Source organism: Brachypodium distachyon, chromosome 3 (assembly GCF_000005505.3).
Source record: "Brachypodium distachyon strain Bd21 chromosome 3, Brachypodium_distachyon_v3.0, whole genome shotgun sequence".
NCBI lineage: Eukaryota > Viridiplantae > Streptophyta > Magnoliopsida > Poales > Poaceae > Brachypodium > Brachypodium distachyon.
This window is the reverse complement of record NC_016133.3, coordinates 18126301-18152256: the sequence shown is the minus strand read 5'-3', so window position 1 is coordinate 18152256 and position 25956 is coordinate 18126301. Positions and strand designations below refer to the sequence as shown.

Here is a 25956-nt window from a genome sequence, read left to right as displayed (position 1 = left end):
CCTATGCTACGAAAGGAAACAGCGTAACAAACTCCTGCCGCAGGGCCACCACGGCAGGATTGAGCTACCGCGGCAGAAAAACGTACCGCGGCAGGTTTATTTGCAACAATGCAGATGGCAGGACCCTTTTCCCTTTTTGAAAGAAAAGTGAATCACGTCGATCTATAGTAACATCAAGGTATATTGGTAAATAATAACATCAAGGCATAAGTCAATAAACCTTCCACATAGTTTGGAATCTTATTACCACTCACCGGTCCACATGTCGATGTTCATCAGCACCACCCGGAAAAAAATGAAGAAAAAAATGTTCATCCGCACCATAACAAGGAAATAAAAGTACAGCATCTCGGACAATAGGCATCAGTCCAGCAGTTTGAAGTCTTTGTGCCACAAGCACTTATTGCCACACAATAATCAGACGAGAAGTTCATCATCAGGGGCCAAAATACGCAGGCGGCCGCATATTGCTGGCCTGGGAACTCTCCGCTGATATATGACTGAAGCTTACCGAATTAAGGAGGACAGCGAGTTCACCGTGCTCAGGAGCCTCTCTTCCTCTACAGCATCGACCACGTCAGCCTCGTTGTCATCCAGGAGCAGGCTCTGGCCTATCTGCTCCAGCACTGCTGTCTCAGATGAGATGTTGATGTTGCTGTTGCTATTGCTCAGCAAGTTCCCCGGGTCAATCTGCAGGAAGGTCTGGCTGCCATTGAAGCTGTTATATTGGGGCAGCTGCTGGATCGTCTTTCCATTCATGAATGGAGTACTGGGAACGGAGGGTTGCGTCACGAGAGGCTTTTTGAAGAAGACAGCCCAGTTAAACATGGGCTTGGCTTGAGCTTGCGACCCTGAAGGCTGCTTCTCAGTGGTCACAGCGGTACTAACAGTAGCAGGAGCTGTGGAAAAGAAACAGCGGTGTCGGTCAGATTAGTTGCCAGTTATAGGTTGATTAATTCTGTGTTGCTGTGCAGGTACACCTCGAAATTTGATTTATAAGTTTACTAACATAAACATCTTCACAAGTTTTGGGAATAATTAGCAAAGGGTCAAGCAAATTCCAACGAATAGAGCTGCAGCTTTGCTCTGATTATTGGTGATCAGATGACATTAGGCTAAGCCAGTAGCCACTATCTACATTCTCGTAAAAAATGAATGAAGTTTGGAACACTGGAAGGGCATTGCTGCTCAGAATATGTCTTATGGACGAACTGAACAGAAATGAAAAAATACATTGATTAATAAAGTACAATAAGAAATACTACTTCCGATACTAAATTGTTGCCGTTGTTTTAATACAAATTTGAACTAAAATAATGACACGAATTTAGGATCGGAGGGAATAAATCATTTGCAAACTCAAGATACATGCGCTCCGATCCTAAATTATTGTCGTTGTACAAATTTGAACTAAAACAACGACAAGAATTTAGGATCGGAGGGAGTAGATCATTTGCAAACTCAAGATACACGTCACATTACGAAACTTGTCACTATTGATAGGCTGCTATTTTTGGAGTCACCCTGACAGCTTTTGCCTCTTATTAGACAAAGCAGATTAGTCATGTTTATAGCTTTCAATGACAAATTGCGTACTTGTTTGGCATGGTAAAGTGCAGTACCTCTAGGCTCTAGCACAACAGAAAATTTTGACCTAAAAAAGTAGACGAATTTTGGAACTACAGTTGTTCTCTTTCAGAGTGTTTCAGAAAATGACAGGTGATTTTTCTAAACAATGCATATTGTCAACATGTGGACTTGTGGTTAAAATTACCTGAGCCTGGGATAAGAACACCATGACTGGGGTAGCTTGCTTGGTTCTCCGGTACGATCTGCCGATTCGTCGTACTGTTATCATCCATCATTATCTCATTAATCTGATCCCAGTTAAGCATGTCATCGACTTGAGCTTGCGACCCTGAAGGCTCGTCAGTAATCACAACGGTACTAGCAGGAACTGTGGAAAACAAAGAACGGTGTCGGTCATATATATTAGTCATGTGTTGCAGTGCAGGTCATAAATTTGCTGAGTACACAAGTTTGCAAGTTTTGGAAATAACTAGCAAATGAGTCAGGCACAATCCACCGTTCATGCATTTATACTGATATTAGATCTGAAATACATCCATCATGCATGTATGCTAAAATAGAGCTGCAGCTTTGCTCTCGTCATCAGTGATCAGATGGCACTAGCCTAGCTAAGCCACAACCTTTTTTTGGTTCTCGGTCTCTTCATCTATTGATGCACACATCTTAATAGTATTATTACAAGCTTGATGTTCAACATGATGTCAATCATCTTACACGAAGTAAATAAAAACAAAGGCTATAAAGCATTAAGCCACTATCAAGACACAAATGAATCAAGTTTTGAAAATTGAAAGGACATTGGTGCTCAGAACATTTCTTGTGGCCCAACTGAATAGAAATGGAAGACTACATGGATTAATAAAGGAGAATGCTAATTAGATCACTTGCAAATTATGAGATTGTTGCGAACTGAGACTACCTCAGGTGGTTAGTTCCTTGTGGTGGAACCAGCCCACCAGGTTCAAGTCCTAGACTTGACAAGTTGACATGGGTGCTCGTATTTCCTGAATTTATTTTAGAGTTTAATCGGCATTGTGTTTTAAGTGGGAGTGACGTACCCGTCAACTACAAGACGTCTGTGGTGACTTAATGTAAAGATAATCTGCCGATCTGTACTTTGATTTCTCAAAAAAAAATGAGATTGTTTTTTTTTCGAAAAATGGGAAGACTTCCTGTCTCTCTACATCGTTCAATGCACAGTGGCATGGTCATAGGGTGCCAGGATGGTACATGGACTATTACCATGTCAGCCCAGCCCAATATACTATTATCATGTCAGCCCGAAAAAACAAAACAAATAGCCAAAAAACAATCCGATGGGCTCAATATTGGATGGGCTGAATACAAAGGCTGGCCCAACTTGTATAGCGATCGTGGTCCATAGACTGGATCGATCGAAGCCAACAAGCAGCTCGCCCGTTCGCCTTCCGCTCGTCCCAAACCCCGCGTCGGCCCCTCCCAGTTCCCAAATTCCTCTAAGAAAAATTTCCCAAATTCCCGTCTCCAGCCTGAAGCCCTGTTGAGCGTGCACGCTGCAGCGAGCCGAACCGGAGACCGGCCGTGCGAACGGGGAACCGGCGACGGCAAGCGTTGAAAGAGCATTTTCTGCAATGAGTTTAGTCAAGAGCAAATTGAGAAATAAGATGGGCGACAGTTTTTTGGATGATTTCCTAGTCACATGCTCCCCCGGTTAAGTGACTTTCTATTACATGTATCTAGACATATCTTAGTATATAAATACGTCCATATTTAAGCAAATTTGAGTCACTTAATATGTGACAGAGGGAGTACATTGAACGAGATGCTTTCTCCAAAGTAATTAAGATGATATAATCGAGACTTTGATGATCATGAGAAGGCGGTATCCTGACAAATAAGGTGTGCTCGCTTCTTTTATGCAAATTTTATCCTAACTGTGAATTAATCATGCTTGCAAGACCATAATTACATGTGCTTTTATCAAACCCTATAGTAGTATGTTGACATGTTATATTGTGACAGAAACAATTGGACTGAGTTGAAATCCTGGCTACAACACAGTTGATGCATGCACACCACATTACAGAACTTGTCACTACTGATAGGCTGCTATATTTGCGAGTCTTAACATTGAACAATTGGACAAGGAACACAGAACTAAATCCTGACTGCTTTCGCCTCTTTTCAGACAAGGAACATTAGCCCGGATTACCGTTTTCATTGACAAAATTGGATATTTGTTGCATCTATTGTTCGGTTCTTGTCTTCCTCGAATATATATAACATTGAACAATCGGCATGGTAAACTTGCAGTACCTCTAGCACACAGAAATTTTTGACCTAGAAGGTAGGAGAATTTTCGAACTGCGGTTCTCTTTCAGAGTGTTTCAGAAAATGGGACAAGTGATTTTACTAAACCATGCATATTGATCAAAGCCATAAGTGTTACAGTTCTAAATTACCTGAGCCTGGGATGAGAACACCATCATTGGGGTAACTTGCTTGGTTCCCTGATACGACTTGCTGATTCGTTGTACAGTTAGCAGACATCATTATCTCATTAGCCAGACCCATTCTTGTCGATGAACAACCGACCCTGCCAAAAGACTTCCCTAGATCGATCTGATTGTTCATGTGGTTCCCTTTGTCATTCATGACCCCACTATTAGACACTAACGGTTGCGTGACGTGAGTAGTTTCAAAGAATGCCTTCCAGTTAAACATGTCACTCCCACCAGATTTTTCTTGTGTAATCACAGAGGTAACAGAAGCAACTGTGGAAAACAAACAGAGGACAGCTTACTTGATTTTTTTTTCTTGCAGAATTAGTAACAGATGCATGCTACAATGGAAAACTCAGAGATTACACATACTAATTAGGAAATAATTTATAAATGTTACAAGTTCCAAAGTTTACCTGAGCTTGGGAGTACACCAAGCGAGGGTCCATCATGATTTGGTTCTGTGTCTTTAGTCCCAGACAGGTCATTGTTCGAATCCGTTAGGATTTCAAGCAACCATGGTTCCAAACAAGGACTCTCTATGTAAATACAGAGTATACAAGTTGTTATTCATGAAAGAAAATTTTCAAAAATTGTTAGAAGTTCTGAAGTTTACCTGAGCTTGGGAGTACACCAAGAGAGGGTCCAGAATGACTTAGTTCTGTTTGTTCAGTCCCAAACAGGTCATTGCTCGGACTCCTTAGGATGTCAGTCAGTGAACACCCTGGTTCCAAACAAGGAGTCTCTGTGTAAATACAGGGTATTGAAGTTGTTGTTATATATGAAAGCAAATTTTCAGAAATTGTTAAAGTTCTGATGTTTACCTTGGCTTGGGAGCTGTACATCAACATCAAGCAAGGCTCCATCATGATTTTCTTCTGTTTGTTCAGTCCCAAACAGGTCATTGCTCGGACTCGTTAGGATGTCAGTCAATGAACACCCTGGTTCCAAACAAGGAGTCTCTATGTAAATACAGAATATTGAAGTTGTCGTTATATGAAAGCAAATTTTCAGAAATTGTTAAAGTTCTGATGTTTACCTTGGCTTGGGAGCTGTACATCAACATCAAGCAAGGCTCCATCATGATTTTCTTCTGTTTTTTCAATCTCAAAGAGGTCATTCTTCGGACTCGTTAGGATGTCAGTCAATGAACACCCTGGTTCCAAACAAGGAGTCTCTATGTAAATACAGAATATTGAAGTTGTCGTTATATGAAAGCAAATTTTCAGAAATTGTTAAAGTTCTGATGTTTACCTTGGCTTGGGAGCTGTACATCAACATCAAGCAAGGCTCCATCATGATTTTCTTCTGTTTTTTCAATCTCAAAGAGGTCATTCTTCGGACTCGTTAGGATGTCAGTCAATGAACACCCTGGTTCCAAACAAGGAGTCTCTATGTAAATACAGAATATTGAAGTTGTCATTATATGAAAGCAAATTTTCAGAAATTGTTAAAGTTGTCATGTTTACGTGGGCTTGGGAGGTGTACACCAACATCAAGCGAGCCTCCGTCATGATTTTCTTCTGTTTGTTCAATCTCAAAGAGGTCATTGTTGGGACTCGTTAGGATGTCAGTCAGTGAACACCCTAGTTCCAAACAAGGAGTCTCTATATACATACAGAATATTGAAGTTGTCGTTATATATGAAGGCAAATTTTAAGAAATTGTTAAAGTTTTGATGTTTACCTGGGCTTGGGAGGTGTACATCAACATCACGCGAGGCTCCATCATGATTTTCTTCTGTTTGTTTAATCTCAAACAGGTCATTGTTCGGACCCGTTAGGATGTCAGTCAGTGAACACCCTGGTTCCAAACAAGGAGTCTCTATGTAAATAAAGATTATTGAAGTTGTTATATATGAAAGCAATTTTCAGAAATTGTTAAAGTTCTGAAGTTTACCTGGGCTTGGGAGGTGTACATCAAGCGAGGCTCCATCATGATTTTGTTTTGTTTGTTCAGTCTCAAACTGGTCATTGTTTGGACCCGTTAGGAATTCTGGCACTGAACACCATGGTTCCAAACAAGGAATCTCTATGTAAGTACAGAGTATTGAAGTTTCTGTTATATATGAAAGCAAGTTGTCAAAAAATGATTATGTTCTGAAGTTTACCTGAGGTTGGGAGGTGTACAGCAAGCGAGGGTCCATAATTATTTATTTCTGTTTGTTTAGTCCCAAACAGATCATTGTTCGAACTCATTAGGATTTCAGGCACTGAACACCATGGTTCCAAACAAGGACTCGGTATGTAAATACAGAGTATTGAAGCTGTTGTAGCAAATTTTCAAACATTATCAATGTTCTGAAGTTTACCTGAGGTTGGCAGGTGTACATCAAGTGAGGGTCCATAATTATTTAGTTCTGCTTGTTCAGACCCAAAAAGGTCGTTGTTTGAACTCGTTAGGATTTCAGGCACTGAACACCATGGTTCCAAACAAGAATTCTCTAAGTAAATGCAGCTGTTTCATATATGAAAGCAAAATTTCAGAAATTGTTGAAGTTCTGAATTGTACCTGAGGTTTGGGGGTGTATATCAAGCGATGGTCCATAATGATTTACTTCTGTTTGTTCAGTCGCAAACAGGTCATTGTTTGAACTCGTTAGGATGTCTGACAATGAAAACCATGGTCCTGAAGTACTCTCTATGTATATAGAGTATTGAAGCTGTTGTTAGTATTAAATCAAATTTTCAGCAATTGTTAAAGTTCTGAAGTTTACCTGAGGTTTGAAGGTGTACATCAAGCGATGGTCCATAATGATTTAGTTCTGTTTGTTTGTCATTGTTTGAACTTGTTAGGGTGTCCGGCAATGACCTCGGTTCAGAACAATTCTCTATGCATATAGAGTATTGAAACTGTTGTTAGTATTAAAACAAAATTTCAGAAATTGTAGAAGTTCTGAAGTTTACCTGAGGTTGGGAGGTGTACATCAAGCGAGGATCCATAATGATAGAGTTCTGTTTGTTCAGTCGCAAACAGGACAGTGTTCGAACTCGTAAGGATTTCAGGAATTGAACACCGTGGTTCCAAACAAGGAATCCCTATGTCAATACAGAGTATTGAACCTGCTGTTATATACGAAAGATTGAAGTTCTGAAGCTTACCTGAGGTTGGGATGTGTACATCAAGAGAGTCTAGTCCTCCTGGCTTTGTTCCAATTGGCATGGGATGAAGTGGCAGCAACTGCTCAGCTTGTTCAGTCCCAAACAAGTTAGCACCATTATTATGATTTAGTCCTTGGAGGATTGAACTGTTTGGCGGTTCCGAACAAGGATTCGCTGGATTGCAATTGCTCTCCATATTTAATAAATATAGACGACGATCTTTAGAGAAGAGGTTCTGAATGTGCTTGTCCATTATTCCTGGATCACACTGCAGAACATGCCTACTGAAAGGAATAAGAAAAGAAAAAAGTCTTCACCCAGCACTTCAATGGAAATGAATTGACAATGGTTAAAATAAAACTGGTTTACCCATATGTCACTTATATGTACTATAGTGTGCAAATTACGGAAAATGAGTTTGTCAACATCCCTTATATGCTCAGTACTGATGATTGATCCTCCCTCTCAAGAGGTCATATAAAAGAGAAGTTCCACTATGAAAAATCGATCAGTTAATTGAATATATAAGCGTGCCGGGTTTTTTTACCACTTTACATCCAATGTTTGACCATTCTATTCTATATACACTGATCTTTCAAATGGCACTTCCTCAGTTTCATATTCATTGACGTTCTAGAAATTGAAAATGGCCTTCTAGATCGTCAATTAATACAGAACGGAGCTAATAGATGGTAATGGAAAATGTAATAGCCCCTGTATCAGAGAGGCTTCAGTGACGTGCTATAAGAGTCACTGACGCGTGAGGTCCGGCCCCACATGTCAGCCAAAGCCACACAAAAAAACAGAAGCAAACGGCTACATGGTGTCGCCAAGGTCCTAAATCACTTTGGTGTGTTTAGTTGTACATTAGTTATTTTGGTACACACGTATATGGAAAGATCAGTTAAATGTGATGTTCCAAAATTAATATGAAAATATATATAAAAATGCAGGGTGTTTATGAATTGTATTTGAAATAGAAGTACTAACAAATGATTTGATAACATTGGAATACTGTTTTTTTGTATGGGATGGGATGATTCCACTCTAGCTTCTACATTAGACCTGTTTGCTAGTGAATTTTGCAAGTGATGTGGCAAATCATCTGTTGTTTTGTTTGCAATATAGATTTTAATCATAATTATATACCTGAATCTCCTTGCTTGCCCACCAGTAAAATCAGAAGTTCGAATCCACCTGGTGCTTTTATAAGGTAGTGGAGTGGTTTCTCTGAAAAACTGTGGCTCTACACACACCTAATTGGAGCAAGCAAGAGAGAATTAGTACAACAAAGAAACAAAATGGCAGTGGAGCAAGAATGGAATATTAACATATCCTCCTATTACAATTATATTTTTTTTCCATATTGTTATCCGCCTTACGTTGTACTCCATTGGGGTAAGATTTTTCATCGTATGCTTTAATTTATTTCAACAGAGTAGCCAATTCCCACATGGCATGATACTTTTAAGAATATGCAACATACACTCTTTGGCATACCTTAATGTCCAAGATCCCAGGTAAACCTTCCGGAGTAGTTACCCTAAAGACACAAATGTCGGAGAATCTTATCTCCATCTTGCTCTTGAGACCTTCATGGAGTACTTCCCAAGACATTTTGTTCTTAGAAAAAAATAGTTTTGCGACAAGATCGCCTTCATACTTCGATTTCCACTGCTAATACATACACAAGTTTTAGTCCTCAGCAGCACATTACATGATCAATTTCATTACAGTTTAACAAAATCACAACATCCTCAATTCTTGTATTTAAATTTCAAGTTTAGTGAACCTAACACAAAGACAACTTCTTAAAAAATATAGAGGCTACCAAAGTTAGGAAACTAAATTCCATGGACAGAAACAAAAATTTTTAAGAAGGCATTAATCAAGTGGTAATATCTACACACTATACTAGACAACAAGTACATATATAGGTGTAAAGAAACATTACCTCCCAATTCCCAATTTTTAGACGGGATGCTTTAAAATTTGAAGCCTGAAACTTTCCTGGAGGTCTAGTTACTTGCTTTGCAGCAGTAGATTTTGGGCGTCTGCCTCTAACAACAGTGCCAGCAGCATGTCCTGCAGCTTGCATTACTTTTGGTCGATTGAGCTCGTTTTGAATCGCCGCCAAAACGGCGGGGCTTTTCGTCAGGTTTAGTCCTAATGGTCCACGTCCACGGACCAATGACTGAGAAATAAGCCCCATATGAGTACCTCCATTCGAGTCCTGTGGAGGAATGTTAAACAAAAAATTGCAGTTAGATATAGTATGTACGAATATGAGAATGTTTTGTTGGAGTCAGGATAACCATTCACTTTTAAATTTGCTCACTACATCTCACATGCAAAACTGGGCCTTAACATGATTGTAAAAAAAAACATAGCATAAGGTAGCTAGTTTAGATGACTCTTGAAAAAAAATACAATTAATTATATATTAACATGCATGAGATTGACCCAGAGACAGGAATTAGAAGACCTAATTAATTCTTGGGATGACACTTTTTGAGTATAGGAATTTTATTGGGTTTTAGTAAGACTCTGGTCATTTGGTCCATATGAATGATGATAAATGAAGATTTACCAAAGGAGCACAAGGTGCTCGTAGCACTTTCTTGAGGGATTAAATCCTATAATTATTTCGGAAAGGGGCGTACCCCGGCCTGTACATCAATTCATGTACACAGACATTTTTCGTAAAAGGGTATACCCCACCCTCTACTTCATGCACACAAGCATTCCCATGTGTTTTAGCTCTTTGTACATATTGTGAGTCTAGGAAGCATTAACTCCCAAGTGTTTTTGCTCTTTGTACATATTGTGAGTCTAGGTCAGCAAAAACACTTGGGAATGCAAGCAAGATAGACTACTTGCAGTTCGAAGGACTACTAGAGGCTCACCCAGTTAGCCAAAAGTTCAATCCCTATAGAGGTGAGATAATTTTCAGGTAGATCTAATGAAGACTAAATGATCCTATTGATCGTGTGCCACCTCGGATTGCAAGGTTCTCTGTAGGATCTATCCGTCCAGCACAAGTCAAGAGAACTCACTCCCATTTGAATTTTGCTTGCATTGAGTTGCATGAGAGATCTCTTAAATTTGTTGTGATATCACATTAAATGGCACGAGACTCTTGAATTGGATATGGTAGGAGGGGGGGGGGGGGTAGTTAGGTGTTGTGTCAGTCGTATAGGTAGAGTAAAGTCAGACCCACAGTAAGTACAAAAGAGAAAAAGAACGTGAAATGTAAGCGAGATTGACTACTTGCATTTATAACGACTACTAGGCTCAGCTAGGCAGCTAGGCGGCCAGAAGTTACACACCTCACCTTGACCTAATTTGATTAGGTACGATCCATGACCTGGGTGAGAATGTGTTGATTTTTTTTTCTTGGCTCTTTCCGCGATGCTAAGGCTTTGTCCACCAAGAGTTGATGGATGCACCGTTTGTCTAGACAATGGTGGAGCTAACATCATTCCAGAAAAATATTAAACGTCACATTTCCCTCATGAAGGCACAATCCCTATAGAGGTGGAACAAAGTTTCATGTGGATGTGGTGGAGACTAAATGATCTGATTGTGTGGTCCACATCTCAGATTGCAAGGTTCTACGTGTGCAGGACCTTTCCGTGCAGCACAAGTCAACAGAAAATCTGCACTTTGGTCCTACCTCGGCTTTCCGAATTTTGCTTGCATTGATGAGTTGCACTTGAGAGATCTTCGTTTGGATGTGATGGCACAAGAGACTCATGAACTGGATACAGCGGCAGGGGGGTGGGGGGGGGGGGGGTGTAGGTACAGTAAATTCATACTCAAAATATGTACATCGAGAAAAAAATACATGAAAATGTAAGCTGAGATTGACTACTATCTAGGCTCAGCCAGCCGTCAATAAGTTAAAAACCTAGCCTTGACCTATAAAAAAATCAAATAGTTGCATTCCTTCCAAACCCCCATTGTCTAGGTGAGAATGTGTTGATTTTTTTCTCGACTCTTTCCACAATGGTCAAGGATTTGGCCACCAATAGTTGATGGATGCAACATCTTTCCAGGCAATCATGGAGATAAGGCCCCAAAAACAGATTAAATGACACACCACCATCGTGAAGATGCAATCCCTATAGAGGCCGAGCAAAGATTTCGGGTAGATGTGGTGGAGACTAAATGATCCAAATGTGTGATCAACCTCAGACTGCAAGGTTCTCTATGTAGAGAATCTTTAGGTGCAGCCACAAGTCAAGAGAAGAATTTGCACTTCATGTCCACCTCAGCTTTCGGACTTTTTCTCGCATTGAATTGCACTTGAGGCCTCTTGAATTGGATGCGACATGCAATGGCACGGGTGACCTATTGAATTGGATACACCATTAAACGACACGAGAGACCTCTGGAGTTGGATACAATATGCATTAAACACCGGTACATGGATAGGCGCATATTAACTTCAGATTAGGGTTGGTGATGGCACTGGTGTTGCATCACTCACATTTCCCTTTTGTGTTCACACAAAAAGAATTGCGCCGACTTGTGGACTATTTCTAGTATTTTCTGATGGAGTCTGTTGACTTTTTTATTTTCTCAATAACGATCGATTATTTTATTTTGGAACGTAAACATGTTAAACAAACATTTTATTCTTCTTGCCACATATAAATTGTGCTTATCCAAATTTTGAAGAAAAACCCGGAGGGACGTTCCAAGTCTGGAAGAATTACATTTTAGGGCCTAAGTGATTAGAATGGGCGTATTTTAGTAGGGGATAGTATCTGTTCAACTTTGAGCTAATACCAGTCCCTAAATCCCATTCTTCACACTAAAAATAAACTTATTCTATACAGGCCCTTACGATACACAAATTGATAAAACGTACGTTTGGTATGCAAAATAATACGTATAAGAGAGGTGCATGAAAACTCGAAATGTGTTTAACTAAATGCTCAACTTTATAAGAACAGAAAACATAAGTAACAAGTAGCCTCGCAAAATAATACGTAGGGCCGTAGGGGCCCTATTATTTCGCAAAAAAAAAAGTTCGTGGCCGATCAAACGAGGGACGTGCTGTAAAGGTTCGAACGCCGCTAAGATTGGAAAGCGGTGCGTTTCCGGTGCCGTATTTCTGGAAAGTGATTAAAGTATTACAGGTATTTACCCTGCTAGCATTAATTAACTAGAGCGTTACTCCAGTGAAATTTCCCGGGAGTAGCCAAACTTGGAATTGTACGTGCTTATCGTCTCACCGATACACGCGCATATAACTGAAAAGAAAAATCAATCAGTACGAATGTTATGTGGCCATGTTTAGTGTACTGATTTAAAGGATTTCCAAGCTAATGTTCGTGGTCCCTCTCCCGGCCTGGTTGATACAATCTCGATCGATCGGCATGTCAAGAGAAGAGAGATCGAATTGTAGTTTCACAGTTCTGTCGAGATCGAGAAGGACATGTACACTGCTTTTGGGCCTAACTTATCTAGACAAATTGCCATTGAACCTGTACAGCTCTGTCGGTTTTCGTCTAATTTTTAATTAATTATTACTAAAGAATAGCCAATTTTATTTTCTACTCAATGGTTTGGGCAATTTTATTTCGTCAGCAACCTTAACCAGATATATTTTGGTTTCGGTGCTTGACTTTCGATATCGAGAAGACAAAAAGACTGTCCTTTTTGTCTCTTTTTGCACCGAATCTGCGTCATGTCGTGTGTTGTGGGGTACTATGTGCAGATCGACCGACCTTTGTCAGGAAAACATCCCGAGTGTTTTCAAAACACTTGTTAATTCTATCAAAATCCCGGATATATACACATCGAATCGATCTCCCGTCGATCTGCAAATCCAATAATTCGTACAGAACGATTCGCCGCGTACAAGCCCGGAGAGCCGGCGAATTAACTAAACTAGATGCATCTCTCTATCACATCTCAAGTGAACCAGGAATAAGAGCGATTACACCTTTTATGGACACGCAAAAAATGGAACAATCAAACACACAGCCGTATAATACTCACGTGGAGTCTCGTCCTCTTGGCCGGAACCGTCTCCTCCTCCTCCTCTTCCTCCCCTTCCCGATCCGGCGCCCGGTCGCTGCTGCCACTAATGCAATTCTGCAAAGGCATACCGGTCAGCATCGAAGGCACGCAACAGAAAGAGAGAGAGCTCCTGCCTGTTTTGGTCTGTGTGTTGTGTATTTTGTTTTCAGCAAGAGAGCTTTGCGAAAGGAGGTGGGGTCATGGGTGTTCAGGAGTGTTCTAATGAAAGACTGACTGAAATGGACAGGGCTAGGGGTCAAGCCAGGATTTTGTAGGCGCGGCGGAGGCCACTTGGCAACGGTCCCACGTCCCAGGGAGGCGGATGGGGAGGAGGGGGGGGGGGGGGGGGGGGGCTGCTGCTCATCAAAAACTTTTGTGGATTAATTTTTTAATTCACATGGCACACTTCTCTTACAGAGGGGCCCTACTGATCATAAACTTCATTACTATGGTGGGGAATGTGCCGATTTAATGCATTAATTTACTGTTCGAATATAGTTCTTGGATATGTGTAGAGGGATTGTGGGTATTAAACATATAGTGTGTGTGGCGTTGAGAAGCGCCGCCGGCCGGCCGCTCTAGCTGCCTAGCAGAACAAGAGAGCCTGCTGCTAGCTTGATCGATATATATATATCATCGATTATTCATAAATAAAATATAGCTTAATAAATGGCCGAGCATCGCAAAAAGAATACCAGAAACATGACCGCGTTACCATAAAAAAATATAGCGGAAAGTGGGCGGATTCTGGTTAATATATACCGGAATTTGTCTCCGCTGGTTCTCCACATCTGTGGGCGGAATTCCAGGCTTAAATTCCGGGGCATGGAACGTTCCTATTACTACCTTCCTTTTCATAATCTCTATGGTCAGTACTGATGAAGAGCAGTGGAATGGCGAGCTCCTGGGTCCTGGGATTCTGTTTCTGAAAGTGTTCTCGGTAAATATTAGTGGAATGCACAACGTATGCACGTAGGCTTGAACTGGAGATGCACCATATAATAAACTATGGGAGGAGGACTGCAGAAGATGCACGTACTTATCGTATAGACGTGCATGTGGTGCAGGATTTGTCGTTCAGCAAGATATTATAGTGGAATAGAGAGATGTTTTGTGACGTGCAGGTGTCATATTTGGCACGATGCAGGATTTCAACTCTCTTTCTATGTTCCTGCATCTCATGGTCAACATGGCCGTGGCCGGGTGTGACGCGCGCAAGTTGGAGAAACGACCAAGATGCTGACACAGGTATATATCTTTGGGCTGCAGGTCTATATACAATAATCTCTCCGTCTGAAAATAAGTGACGTGCATTTGTATAAATCTTATACAAATTCAAGTCACACTTATTTTGGGACGGAGGGACTACAGGCTTAAGTTTAGAGCGTCTCTATACGGTTCTTGAGTCCTTGACGATCTGATCGTTCAGAATCAATTCCTTTGGATTGGACGGGATTGGTAAGGATAGAAGGAAATGAACAAAAATCTCTTTTAACTAATCCATGTAATTCCTCCTGATGGTGGGGTTCGGATTGAAAAGAACAAGGCCTTGATAAGATTGCACTAAAACAGCGACAAGTATTTAGGAACGGAGGGAGTAGTAGTTATTACCAAAGTATTAGACTCAAGTCTTGATGATTTCTTTGCAAATTGACATATTACAATCTACCACCGTGTATATGCTCTCGTAATAGAATTAAGGCCATATAGAGTTGCTAGATACTCCCTCCGTACTTAAATATAAGAAATTCTAACTTTTTTTAAGTCAAATTTATTTAAGTAATTAAGTTTGATCAAGTTTACAGAAAAATCTACTAAGGTCTGCAATATCAAATGAGTATACTGTTGACATATATAACGACATATTTAATCAAAGTAATTTGAAGTTGTAGATGTTGGTAAATCTTTTTATAAACATGGTCAAACTTGAAGAAATTTGACTTAAGACAAAGCTAAGACTTTTTATGTTTTAAAACAGAGATAGCAATAATTAAGTACTTCCTTCGGTCCTAAATATAAGAACTTCTAACTTTGTTATAAGTCAAACTTCTTCAAGTTTGACCAACTTTATAGAAAAAATCACTAACATCTACAATATAAAATGAGTATATACTATGGATATATACATAATGACATATAATAACTAATTTGAGGTATAGATGTTTGTAATTTTTTTTCTATAATCTTATTCAAACTTATTTTTTTTACTTAGGACAAAGCTGAGACTTCTTATATTTAGAATCGAACGCAGTAGCTATACATGACAGCTTGATCGATTGCAAAAAGGCAATGTGGGATTCTAATGTACAAGTACAGTTTCTAGCCTTGCGCCATATATTTTCTGTCAAGTCACATATACATGGATCAATATACAATTTATCCAGATCATCGAGGCAAATGATATACAATAATGTACCACTACAAGCAAGACGAGAACTTACTCAAGTCAACGAATAGGGATGTTTATTTTCCGAAATGCTAAAGAAATTAAAAGAGACAAAAGGACAATGCCAAATCAGTGTACTACAAAATTTCAAACTATTCACATGCGCTTACGGGTTCGGTGTCTGTCAGCAACTTAGTGTAAGGGCATCTCCAACAAGAGTACCAAACAGGTACTTAGGGCAACTTCAATAGGAAGTTACTATAGTTGTTACTTAGCCCCCTCTTTTTCTCACTCATTTCTCTCTCCCTTCAATGACAAAGCTAACTTTTTTATTTTGGACCCACATGGCATACTCCTTTTCTATTAAACTATCTCCTGAGATTCCTGGTTCTTGTGCCAAAGTGGTTACTTCTGCGGCATATCATCTCTTCAACTTTTGGTTCCACCTCGGCCCAAAAAGTAGGAAAGAGAATATAAGTACTTGCTAGGTACCCTTGTTGGAGACGTCCTTATATTCCCGTTCCTATTTTTTGGGTTGAGGTGGAACCAAAAGTTGAAGAGATGGTTTTTTCTACAAGATACCACTACTACACGAGTACCAAGACTAGAAAAAAGGATGGCAGTGGGCCTGCCAGGAAAGAAAAAGTATAAAATAAAATATCCCCTATATAATAAGGGAGAGATGTGATTAGGATGGAGAGAAAAGTGATGACATAAACCTATGTATTCGTGTCCTATTGAAGATGTCCTAGGTGTTGAATACTCATCCCTGAGGAGTGCCATATACCCGTCGGTGGGGATGGCCTGCCTTCGATGGGCCGCAACGACACATCAGCAGAGATCCTTCGCTGGCTTGGCCATGAAGTCCATTGTAAGCATCATGTGTTGGAAATCAGCCCAAAATCTCTGTCACGCAGTAACAACAAGCAACGCACATGTCAAGTACTTTCCGACAAGCCAATGAACTCTGGCGAGACGCACACGTACAAAACTGCCCAGCAAGCAAATCGATTAGCAGCTAGCACCAGTAGTACTCGCGTGACGCACACACAGGAGAATATTGATTTTGGTATGGCTATAGGCCCTTGTCGAGCCTGCTCTCTCTTTTTCTTATTTTCTGGGATTAACTTACAGGGTACCGTATACATGCATATATACACGGCAAGATGCAATTAGACTAGAACACTGAATACGAGACCTACACCTAAACGGACTTGACTTCTAACCAGAAACGGATTCGATTTTGTCTTAAGCTTACATTCTCCCCCTAAGATCAAAACGAAAAATTACTTGACAGCATGAACACCGATCTTCTTCCTCATCTCCTGAAACTTCACCCTTCCAAGAGACTTCGTCAATATGTCGGCCAACTGTTCACCTGTGTTTATATAATCAACATCAAGCTTGCCTTCTTCCACGCATCCTCGTATGTAATGAAATCGGGTGTCGATATGTTTACTTCTATCATGAAATACCGGATTCTTACACAGAGATATAGTGGACTTGTTGTCGATCTTTAACTCAAACTTTTCTGGTTCTCGGTTTAGTAGATCAGCAAGCAATCGCTCTAGCCACACTCCCTGGCATGCTGCGGTAGCTGCTGCAATGTATTCAGCTTCACACGAGGATAGAGCCACAACCTTCTGCTTCTGTGACATCCAGCTCACAATATTTCCACCTAGGAAAAACGCCATGCCCGAAGTACTTTTACGGTCATCAACGTCGCCGGCCATATCACTGTCACTGTACCCGACTAGTTGTGTCTTCTCCTCTTTCTTCTTTGAGTAAACACACCCATAATTCAGGGTTCCTTTGATGTACCGCAAAATCATCTTCACCGCTGCAAAGTGTTCTGTTGTGGGGTTCTCCATGAATCGACTAACGATCCCAACCGAGTATGCCAAATCTGGCCTTGTATTCACCAAGTATCTCAGACTTCCCACAATACTTCTATATTCGGTACTATCAACAGGATCTGCTTCGCTGTGTTTGCTCAATTTATGCCTTGCTTCCATCGGTGCCAAGGTAGCATTGCAGTCTTCCATGCCGCACTTCTCAAGGATTTTCCTCGCATAAGCTTCTTGACACAAAGTTATTGAGTCTCCTCGCTGACATACTTCTATCCCGAGGTAGTAGCTCAACAAACCAAGGTCACTCATCTTGAAAAGATCTAGCATCTGCTTCTTAAATCTTGCAATCTCCCTCTCATCTGCACCCGTGATCAACAGATCATCAACATATACTCCAACTAGGAGCCGTTCCTTCCCATCACCTCGTTTGTACATAGCATGCTCCAATGGACTCTTCTCAAATCCGAGGGACACCAGTGTAGCATCCAGCTTGGTGTTCCATGCCCTCGGTGCTTGCCGTAGCCCGTACAATGCCTTGTGCAGTCGCAACACCTTATGTTCCGCTCCCCCTTCGACGAAACCTGGAGGTTGTTGTACATATACTTCTTCTTGTAGGTCACCGTTCAAGAACGCTGATTTCACATCCATATGATGCAGTTCCAGGATTCTTGAGCGGCCAAAGCAATCAACAACCGTACCGATTCCATCCTTGCGACCGGAGCGAACACTTCCTCAAAATCAACGCCTTGTTGCTGCACATAGCCCTTTGCTACCAAGCGTGCTTTGTGCTTTACCACATTGCCATTGGAGTCTTTCTTCACTTTGAATACCCACTTGAGGCCTATGGGTTTATGCCCTGCAGGGAGATCAACCAAGCTCCATGTCTTGTTATCTTGGATTGATCCCATCTCCTCCTCCATTGCCTTGCGCCAACTTTCTTCCTCGCTAGCTTCTTCAAACGAGGTTGGTTCTTCGGTACTTAACGAGCACCTTTCTTTCGCTGTGCGCTTCATCTTGATCGTCTTCGTCTTGCGGATCATCTTCTTTGGAGAAGGGTACAACTCCGATAGAGGTCGAAGTCGTTCGGGCGTAGGTCGTCGAGTCCGCGACCGAGTCTGCACCGGCGATCGTACCATCGTCGATGCCCTTTGAGAGGTTGCTGCCACGGTAGAAGTTTCAGCGTCACCGCCGGCTGCTGCATCCTCCCCTTCACTCGCTCCTGCCGCGGCAGAGGGATTTTCTGCCGTCTCTCGCGTCGTGGCAGACGCAGATCTTCCTGCCGCGATTTCTGCCGTGGCAGAATTTTCTGCCGCGGATCCTGCCGCGGGAGGGATTCCTGCCGCTGTTCCTGCCGCGGATCCTGCCGTGCCAGAGGATGAGGCCGGTGCTCTACTGAAGCTGAACACCGGTGTAGCGCCGTGGCCCTGCGGCGTTCCTGGTGGATCTTCGCCACCTGTGTCATGGTCGTGGCCTTCTCCACGGTTATGACCTGCATGCTTAGGGTCAGGGTAAGATACAACAAACATATCATCCGAATTTTGTTGATTCTCTTCTTTGTTTGAGGACCAATCCCATGCCCTCTCTTCTTCAAAGACGACGTCGCGTGCCACGTGAACATTTCTTGTTCGTGGATCGTACACACGATAAGCCTTCGAGTGTCCCTTCAAGCCTGCTTCATAACCCATCAAGATCATCGGCTTACTCCGATCTTCCAGCTTTCCCACATGTCCAGAAACATTCTTCACATGTGCCATGCACCCAAAAGTACGAAGGTGATCGACCGAAGGTTTTCTTCCACACCAAGCTTCATAGGGTGTCATGCCAATGACACTTTTCGTCGGTGCACGGTTTAGCAAGTATACCGCTGTAGTCACCGCTTCTCCCCAAAACCTCCCCGGCAAGCCTTTGCTCTTCATCATGCTTCGAGCCATTGCTACCACGGTTTGGTTCCTTCTTTCAACAACACCGTTTTGCTGCGGTGTGTATGGGGCTGTCAGAAAACGCTTGATGCCATGTTCCTCACAATATGCAGCAAACTCATGTGAGATGAATTCTCCTCCTCGGTCAGTCCGGAAAGCCTTCAACTTTGCCTCTGCTTCTACTTCAGCAGCAATCTTGATCTTCTTGAATGCTTGAAACGCTTGAGCTTTCGTTTTAAGCAGCACAACCCACATGTACCGACTGTAGTCATCTACCACGAGTAGAAAATAGCGATTGCCGGCTGGGGTTGCAGGTGAAACTGGGCCACATAGATCACCGTGAAACAAATCTAGTACCTTCTCTGCCCGGTACTTTGCTTCTCTGGGAAACGGCGCTCGCCGTTGCTTCCCTACTAGGCATCCATCGCACACTTGTTCAACATGATCCACCGTCGGCATCCCAACCACCATGTCCTTCTGGCCGAGTTGTCGAAGCGAGTGAAAATTCAAGTGCCCGTAGCGAGCGTGCCACCTCCATGCTGGATCGTCAAGACCAGCTAGCAAACAGATCGGCTCTGTTCTGTCTAGGTCAAGAATATACAAGCGATTTTTTGCCCTCTTGACCTTCATCAGTAGCTTGCGTTGTCGGTCGTAGCCCCACAGGTACCCATCCTCTAACACGATTTTACATCCCCTTTCCTCGAGTTGACCAAGACTGATTATATTGCTTTTCAGCTTGGGGATATAATATACGTCGGTTAGTACCTTGTGATCGCCAAATCTTGTCTCGAAAAGAACTGTGCCTCGCCCTTGTATCGCCACCGTGGAACCATCTCCAAAACGCACCGAGCCACCCACCGCTACGTTAAGCTCTGCAAATTGGGTTTTGTCGCCAGTCATGTGAGTGCTAGCGCCCGTGTCAAGGTACCACACATTGCCCGCCTTCACTCTTGCTTTATCATGTAGGTAGACTTTCTTTTCAACAAGGGTTACGGACTCAGACTTCTCCTCGATGACTTCCTCTTGACCTTCTTCCATCAGCTCGCATATCTCTACCATCAGCAGTGCCGGATCATCATCTTCTTCCCTGGCCATATATGCTTTCTCTTTCTGTGGCTTTCGGCACTCCGACTTGAAGTGCCCGTATATTCCACAGTTGTGGTACCTAACCTTCTTGCGATCAAACTTTTTCTTGGGGCCCGCACCTTTCTCCTCGGTACCTTGAGGAGCTTTCTTTGCTTGTGCTCGACCTCCTCCTTTAGCTTGATCTCTTCTTCCACTGGACGATGACGAATCGCCAGTTTTCCTTGCGGCCATAGCAGACCACTGCGCACGGGTCATCATCAGATGCTCGTCATCTTTGCCGTCTCCGAACACCATCCGGAGTCGTTCATCGTGCGCCTTGTAGCGCCCCACCAAGTCCTCCACCGTGAGGGTCTTCAGATCGACACACTGCTCGATTGAGGTTACGATCTGGATATACTTTGGTGATGCCGCACGTAGGAACCGCCTGACCACGGAGATCTCGGAGAGTGTCTCGCCTAGGTCACGAATCCCGTTAACGAGCGTCCTTACACGCGCTGCGAACGCGTCGACCGCCTCGTCTTCTCCCATCTTCAAACTCTCATAATTCTTCAGCAAGGTTTGAAGGTTTGCCTCCCGGACACGCTCGTGTCCTTGATGTAGGGTCTTGATCGTATCCCATGCATCCTTCGCAGATTTCTTTCCCTTCAGGTGTTGTAGCACATCGTTCGGCACAGCCACATGGATGGCCGCCAACGCCAGGCGATCAATGCGATAGTTCGCCGCTCCTTTGGCGTACGTGTTGCCGCCAGGGTCGACCGCGTCCCAGATCTCTTGAGATTCCATAGCCACCTCCATCTTCATTGCCCACATGCTGTAGTCGCTGCGATCGAGCTTTGGAAATGTCGTCGGTGCTGAGTTCCTTCCAGCCGCGGCTCCTGACGTCCCCGCATCCGTCGGCATAGCTCCCGTGTACTAGGGACCGCTTTGCCGGATTAACTTGGCTCTGATACCAAATGTTGGAAATCAGCCCAAAATCTCTGTCACGCAGTAACAACAAGCAACGCACACGTCAAGTACTTTCCGACAAGCCGATGAACTCTGGCGAGACGCACACGTACAAAACTGCCCAGCAAGCAAATCGATTAGCAGCTAGCACCAGTAGTACTCGCGTGACGCACACACAGGAGAATATTGATTTTGGTATGGCTACAGGCCCTTGTCGAGCCTGCTCTCTCTTTTTCTTATTTTCTGGGATTAACTTACAGGGTACCGTATACATACATATATACACGGCAAGATGCAATTAGATTAGAACACTGAATATGAGACCTACACCTAAACGGACTTGACTTCTAACCAGAAACGGATTCGATTTGGTCTTAAGCTTACATCATGCACCACTGGCACAGTTTGGTAGTGTGTTTATTTTAGTTGTAGCGAGTTTCTTTATTGATAAAGAACTATTTGTACAGTCAATGACTTGGTAACAACAAAACTCTGGTGTGCACATTGAAAAGGATGTCAGTGTGGTAGCAAAAAAAGACGGACATGTCACCTTGGCGAAGCGTTAGAGATCGAGAGCACCATCCAAATCTTTGACGCTTGTGCACAGGAAAGCGTCAGATTTGTTCCTGTCACCTCTAACGCTTTCTGGAAGAGGAGAGTCAGTAGTTCTACACATTAGTGCATACCAGGTTCTGTGAAACTCGGGACAAGTAAGCATCCGAAATAACTTATGGATGCGGCGTCCTAGATGCTACTTGTAACTACACTATATAAGGAGCGTCAGCGATAAAAATCGGGTCTGACACTTCCCTGTGCATCACTACGTGGTGAACTTACAGGAACGACGAGTTTTTTAGCAGTGTCTAGGCTAACACAGAAAGATTTATTAGTAACGGTCGAAAAACAGCATCAGTAACGATTAGGGCCGCCGTTACTAATTTCGTGTTACTGATGATAACGGTCGCTCCGACCGTTACTGATGTATCATCATCAGTAACGGTCGCGTTGTCACATCAGTGTCGGTAGAGCGACCGACACTGATACATTTTCGGTATTTAAAAAAATAATTAAAACCACAGAAAATACACAGAATAATATATACAACACAGAAAAATGTATCTCATCACAGAAAAATACATATAAAGCCGCATCACATCACATCATTTAAAGCATACAAATGTATATAAGCCGCATCATTTAAAGCATATAAAGAATATAAATGTATCTTACTTCACGACATTGATTACAAAGTGTCAAAATTTCATAAAAGCATAATTACAAAGTGTCAAAATTTCATAGAAGCATATAAAGAATACAAATGTATCTCATGTCAAGCTTGAATCTATTGTCGTGGGTGAACCCTAAACACCACTTGTTCCACGCGTTCGTAGAAGTCCCCACCAGGCTTTATGACCTCATTGTTGATGAGATGGGCGAACTCCCTTTGAATGTTATACACGACCCATTTAGGTCGGTGCCCCATTGTCATTCGGGGCCGCCGGTACTCTTCCATCGCCGCGGCTGACCCCTTCCATTCAGGCTTAAACATGCTGGCATTCTCCATAAGGATGTGACAGCAGTAGTAGCCACAGAACACACTACCGGGCGGCTGTTGCTGGCAAGGGAACCTGTGGTTGTGGTGAGGCTCGTCTTTATAGCCTTTACCAGCTAGTTTTCCTTTGGTCGCCACTTTCCAAGCAGTGTTAATGAGTGATTTGATGGGTTTCCAGAACCAGCCTCGAACACCCTTCTTCGGAAGTAGTGAATCGAAGTAGTACACCGCGGACCAAGGCAAACAAATGAGTAGTGTGACCCAATGGTCTCTGTTTTCAAAAGAAACAAACTTTAGTATCTAAGGGTGTATAAGAAAGACTGAATTAGAAAAAACAAACGATTCCATATATAAAATTGAACTTACTCCAAATTAAGGAAGAAGAGTACGAAGTCGTCATCCGCGTATTTCTCGAGACATGCCACCAAGTATTTAGATGCTATGGTTCATGAAGCATCCTTTTCTGGCTCAAGACCAATGTCACCGTAGTTGAACATCGCGGGGTCTAGAATGGCTACTTTTTTTACCTTCATTCGTCGCAGTTCTCTTATTTGGTAGGCAGACCACAGCATTAAGAGGTTGATATCAAGCTTTTGGCGGTTGAAGAGGTGGAACAGTTCATTAAACTCCACACCAAAGGTGATAGGACGTTCCTGAATCTTCCCGGTTTCTTGGTCAAAGAAGCCATAGTCTTTTGGGATTCTAACATTGATCTGTTGGGCATGCTGTTGAGAACCAGCTGATGCTTGCATGTAGAACTGATGAAGCTCTTGCATCTCTATGGACACGGCACGCACGAAATCTTCGGTGACCATCGGTCTTTCAGGATAGTAAATAAGCACCCGGTCGAACTCTCTAGCCACGAAATAGGATCTGTCTTCGAATCTCTGGCCTTGATATGGGTTCTTGATGAGAATGTCAGGCCTATTGTCCTTCCAGACTCCAGTTATGTCAGGCACATAATGCATCTCATCTTGAGTGGCATTGGAGGACTCCTTGATGGTCTTGCCGCCGCGCCCCCTCTTTTTATGTCTCCTCTTACTATCCCATGCCTTTTGCTTCTCTGCCTTGTACTTGTCATCGATCTTGTGGCCACCCATCGACTCAACGGCACCCAAGAGAGAGAAGGTAGGAGGGACGCTTCCAGCCTGTGCCGACCCTGTGGTCTGGCTATCTTTGAGCTGTGCAGGCATCGACATTGCCCGCTCTTCATCTCCGCCGGCATCGACAGGAGGAAGTATCTTAGGGGAAAGGCCAAGCGGCGATTGAGAAATACCTTTGTGGGCGGAGGGAGATGTCTTCGTCCTCCATACGTGTGTCCGAGGCGGCGCTGCTCTTCAGCGGGGTGCTCTTTCGCGAGGGGAGAGGAGGAAGAGGAGGAAGAAGGTTCCTCAAACCTTCCACTCCTCCCCAGAGTATGGCGTGAAGGGCGGGGTGGTCTTTGGCCAATGCCGACACCAAATGATGGACGGCTTGCACTGCATATTCCCGCGACACCTCTTGAGACATGATAGATGCCTGCTCTCCCGCCTCCGCCTTAGCTTGTTCTATTATCTCAGCAGAAGCGGGGAGCTTTTTCTGGACCCTGCTTCGCTTCGGAGCAGGCGGGAAATAATCATCCCAGCAGGCCCCTTCGCCTTCTCATAGAACACGGCTCGTGTGCTCCGCCTTTTGCAAGCCGGCGGTCACAGCCGACTCCCACCTCTTGCTCTGCACGGAGTTGTCGAAGGTTTCTGACCTCTTGCTCTCCTCCCATTTGTGAGCATTTTCCTGTTATCATATAAGACAGGACGTGAGTCTTATGGATCAGGAGTGTCATAATTAACGCCGAAAACAAATAAATGCACGTGAACCCTTACCGTAAAATTTTAACAGGCGGCTGCATTGGCTCAATGCCCGCCCACTCCTCGGGTGTCATGTGCTGACGTGCATATTCTCTAGCACGTTGGTCCTTCAGCATGTCATGCACTGGAGGCACCCTGCCTGCCGCCTCGAGAATTCGGTCCTGCTTGCGCCAGACCTTCTTCTTCCCCTCTTTCCCTGCACTCCCTAGCCTGTGGTTCAAGGGCTTCCTTGCGCGCAACACGCTCATGCGTTCACTCTTCGCAATGAATGCAGGGTCAGACGATTCCTTCTTGAATTTTTCCCATTCGGACTCATCAGTTACCGACGGCCATTTCTTCTTGATGATCTCGTAGGGTTTGTCCATCCACTTTCTAGCGGTGGTTTTCCAATTAGCAAGTCCATTGCGGACTACTATGTTGACGGCCGCTAGGAATCGCTCGCGTCACTCGTCGGTGACTTGGAACCTACTTGCAGCGTTCGCGATGCACGTGTTTCTGACGACTTGGGAGATGTCACTCCACTCGTCGGTGATCTTGCAATACTTGCATGCAACGGCTCCACAGGTCGTTGCGAAGGCCTTCTGTGCCCTCTCAGGCGACTCTGGGCGGCCTCTGTCAGAGTGCCGGGTGACCACGTAACAGAACTCCTTCAAGTTGTGGCTCCCCCTCGGCATCTTCTTCCTTTGCTTCTTAGCGGGAGTTTCAGAAGGCTGCGGGTTACTCTCTTCCACCCATCGCTCGTTGTCGCGCTCTTCTGAACGAGAGCTACCTGAGCCAGAGCTGGCAATTTGCTCTCCCGATGAAGACTCTTCATCGACACGATCTACCTCCTCCCGATCAAGAACTGGTTTCTGGCTACTCTTGCCCATTTCGTACCTATGCCATCAAAACCATCAAATATATATCGGCCGAAAATTTCAGCATGACCTATGCTAAAAAACTAGCAGATTTTCTCTACTAGGAGCTCGAAATCTGCATAAAAAGCCCACCCGCATATGTACCCCCTCGGCACGATGACCGGCCCCTTCTCCAATGACCCGACACGATGGTCGGGCCCACAATTCATTACTCAATTCTCCAAAAATAGCATATAAAACCGCTATATAAACTACATGTCTATCATATAAAACAACATGTATATAGCATATAAAACATCATGTATATAGCATT

The 25956-nt window shown here is 43.2% G+C and overlaps 1 protein-coding gene across 1 annotated transcript; it reads right to left on the bottom strand.

Annotated features, from left to right (window-relative positions):
• Window positions 1-181: 181 nt before the first annotated feature.
• On the bottom strand, window positions 182-6990 carry LOC104584078. The gene is made up of 16 exons (XM_014900712.2): window positions 6977-6990; window positions 6787-6900; window positions 6582-6710; window positions 6382-6483; window positions 6181-6282; window positions 5970-6071; window positions 5757-5894; window positions 5540-5677; window positions 5325-5441; window positions 5110-5226; window positions 4895-5011; window positions 4687-4794; window positions 4487-4609; window positions 4032-4343; window positions 1775-1957; window positions 182-899 (listed from the first exon to the last, which is right to left on the bottom strand). Exons 5-16 carry the CDS (start codon window positions 6266-6268, stop codon window positions 508-510), a joined length of 1935 nt encoding a protein of 644 aa, XP_014756198.1. The 5' UTR covers window positions 6269-6282; window positions 6382-6483; window positions 6582-6710; window positions 6787-6900; window positions 6977-6990; the 3' UTR covers window positions 182-507.
• Window positions 6991-25956: the final 18966 nt, after the last annotated feature.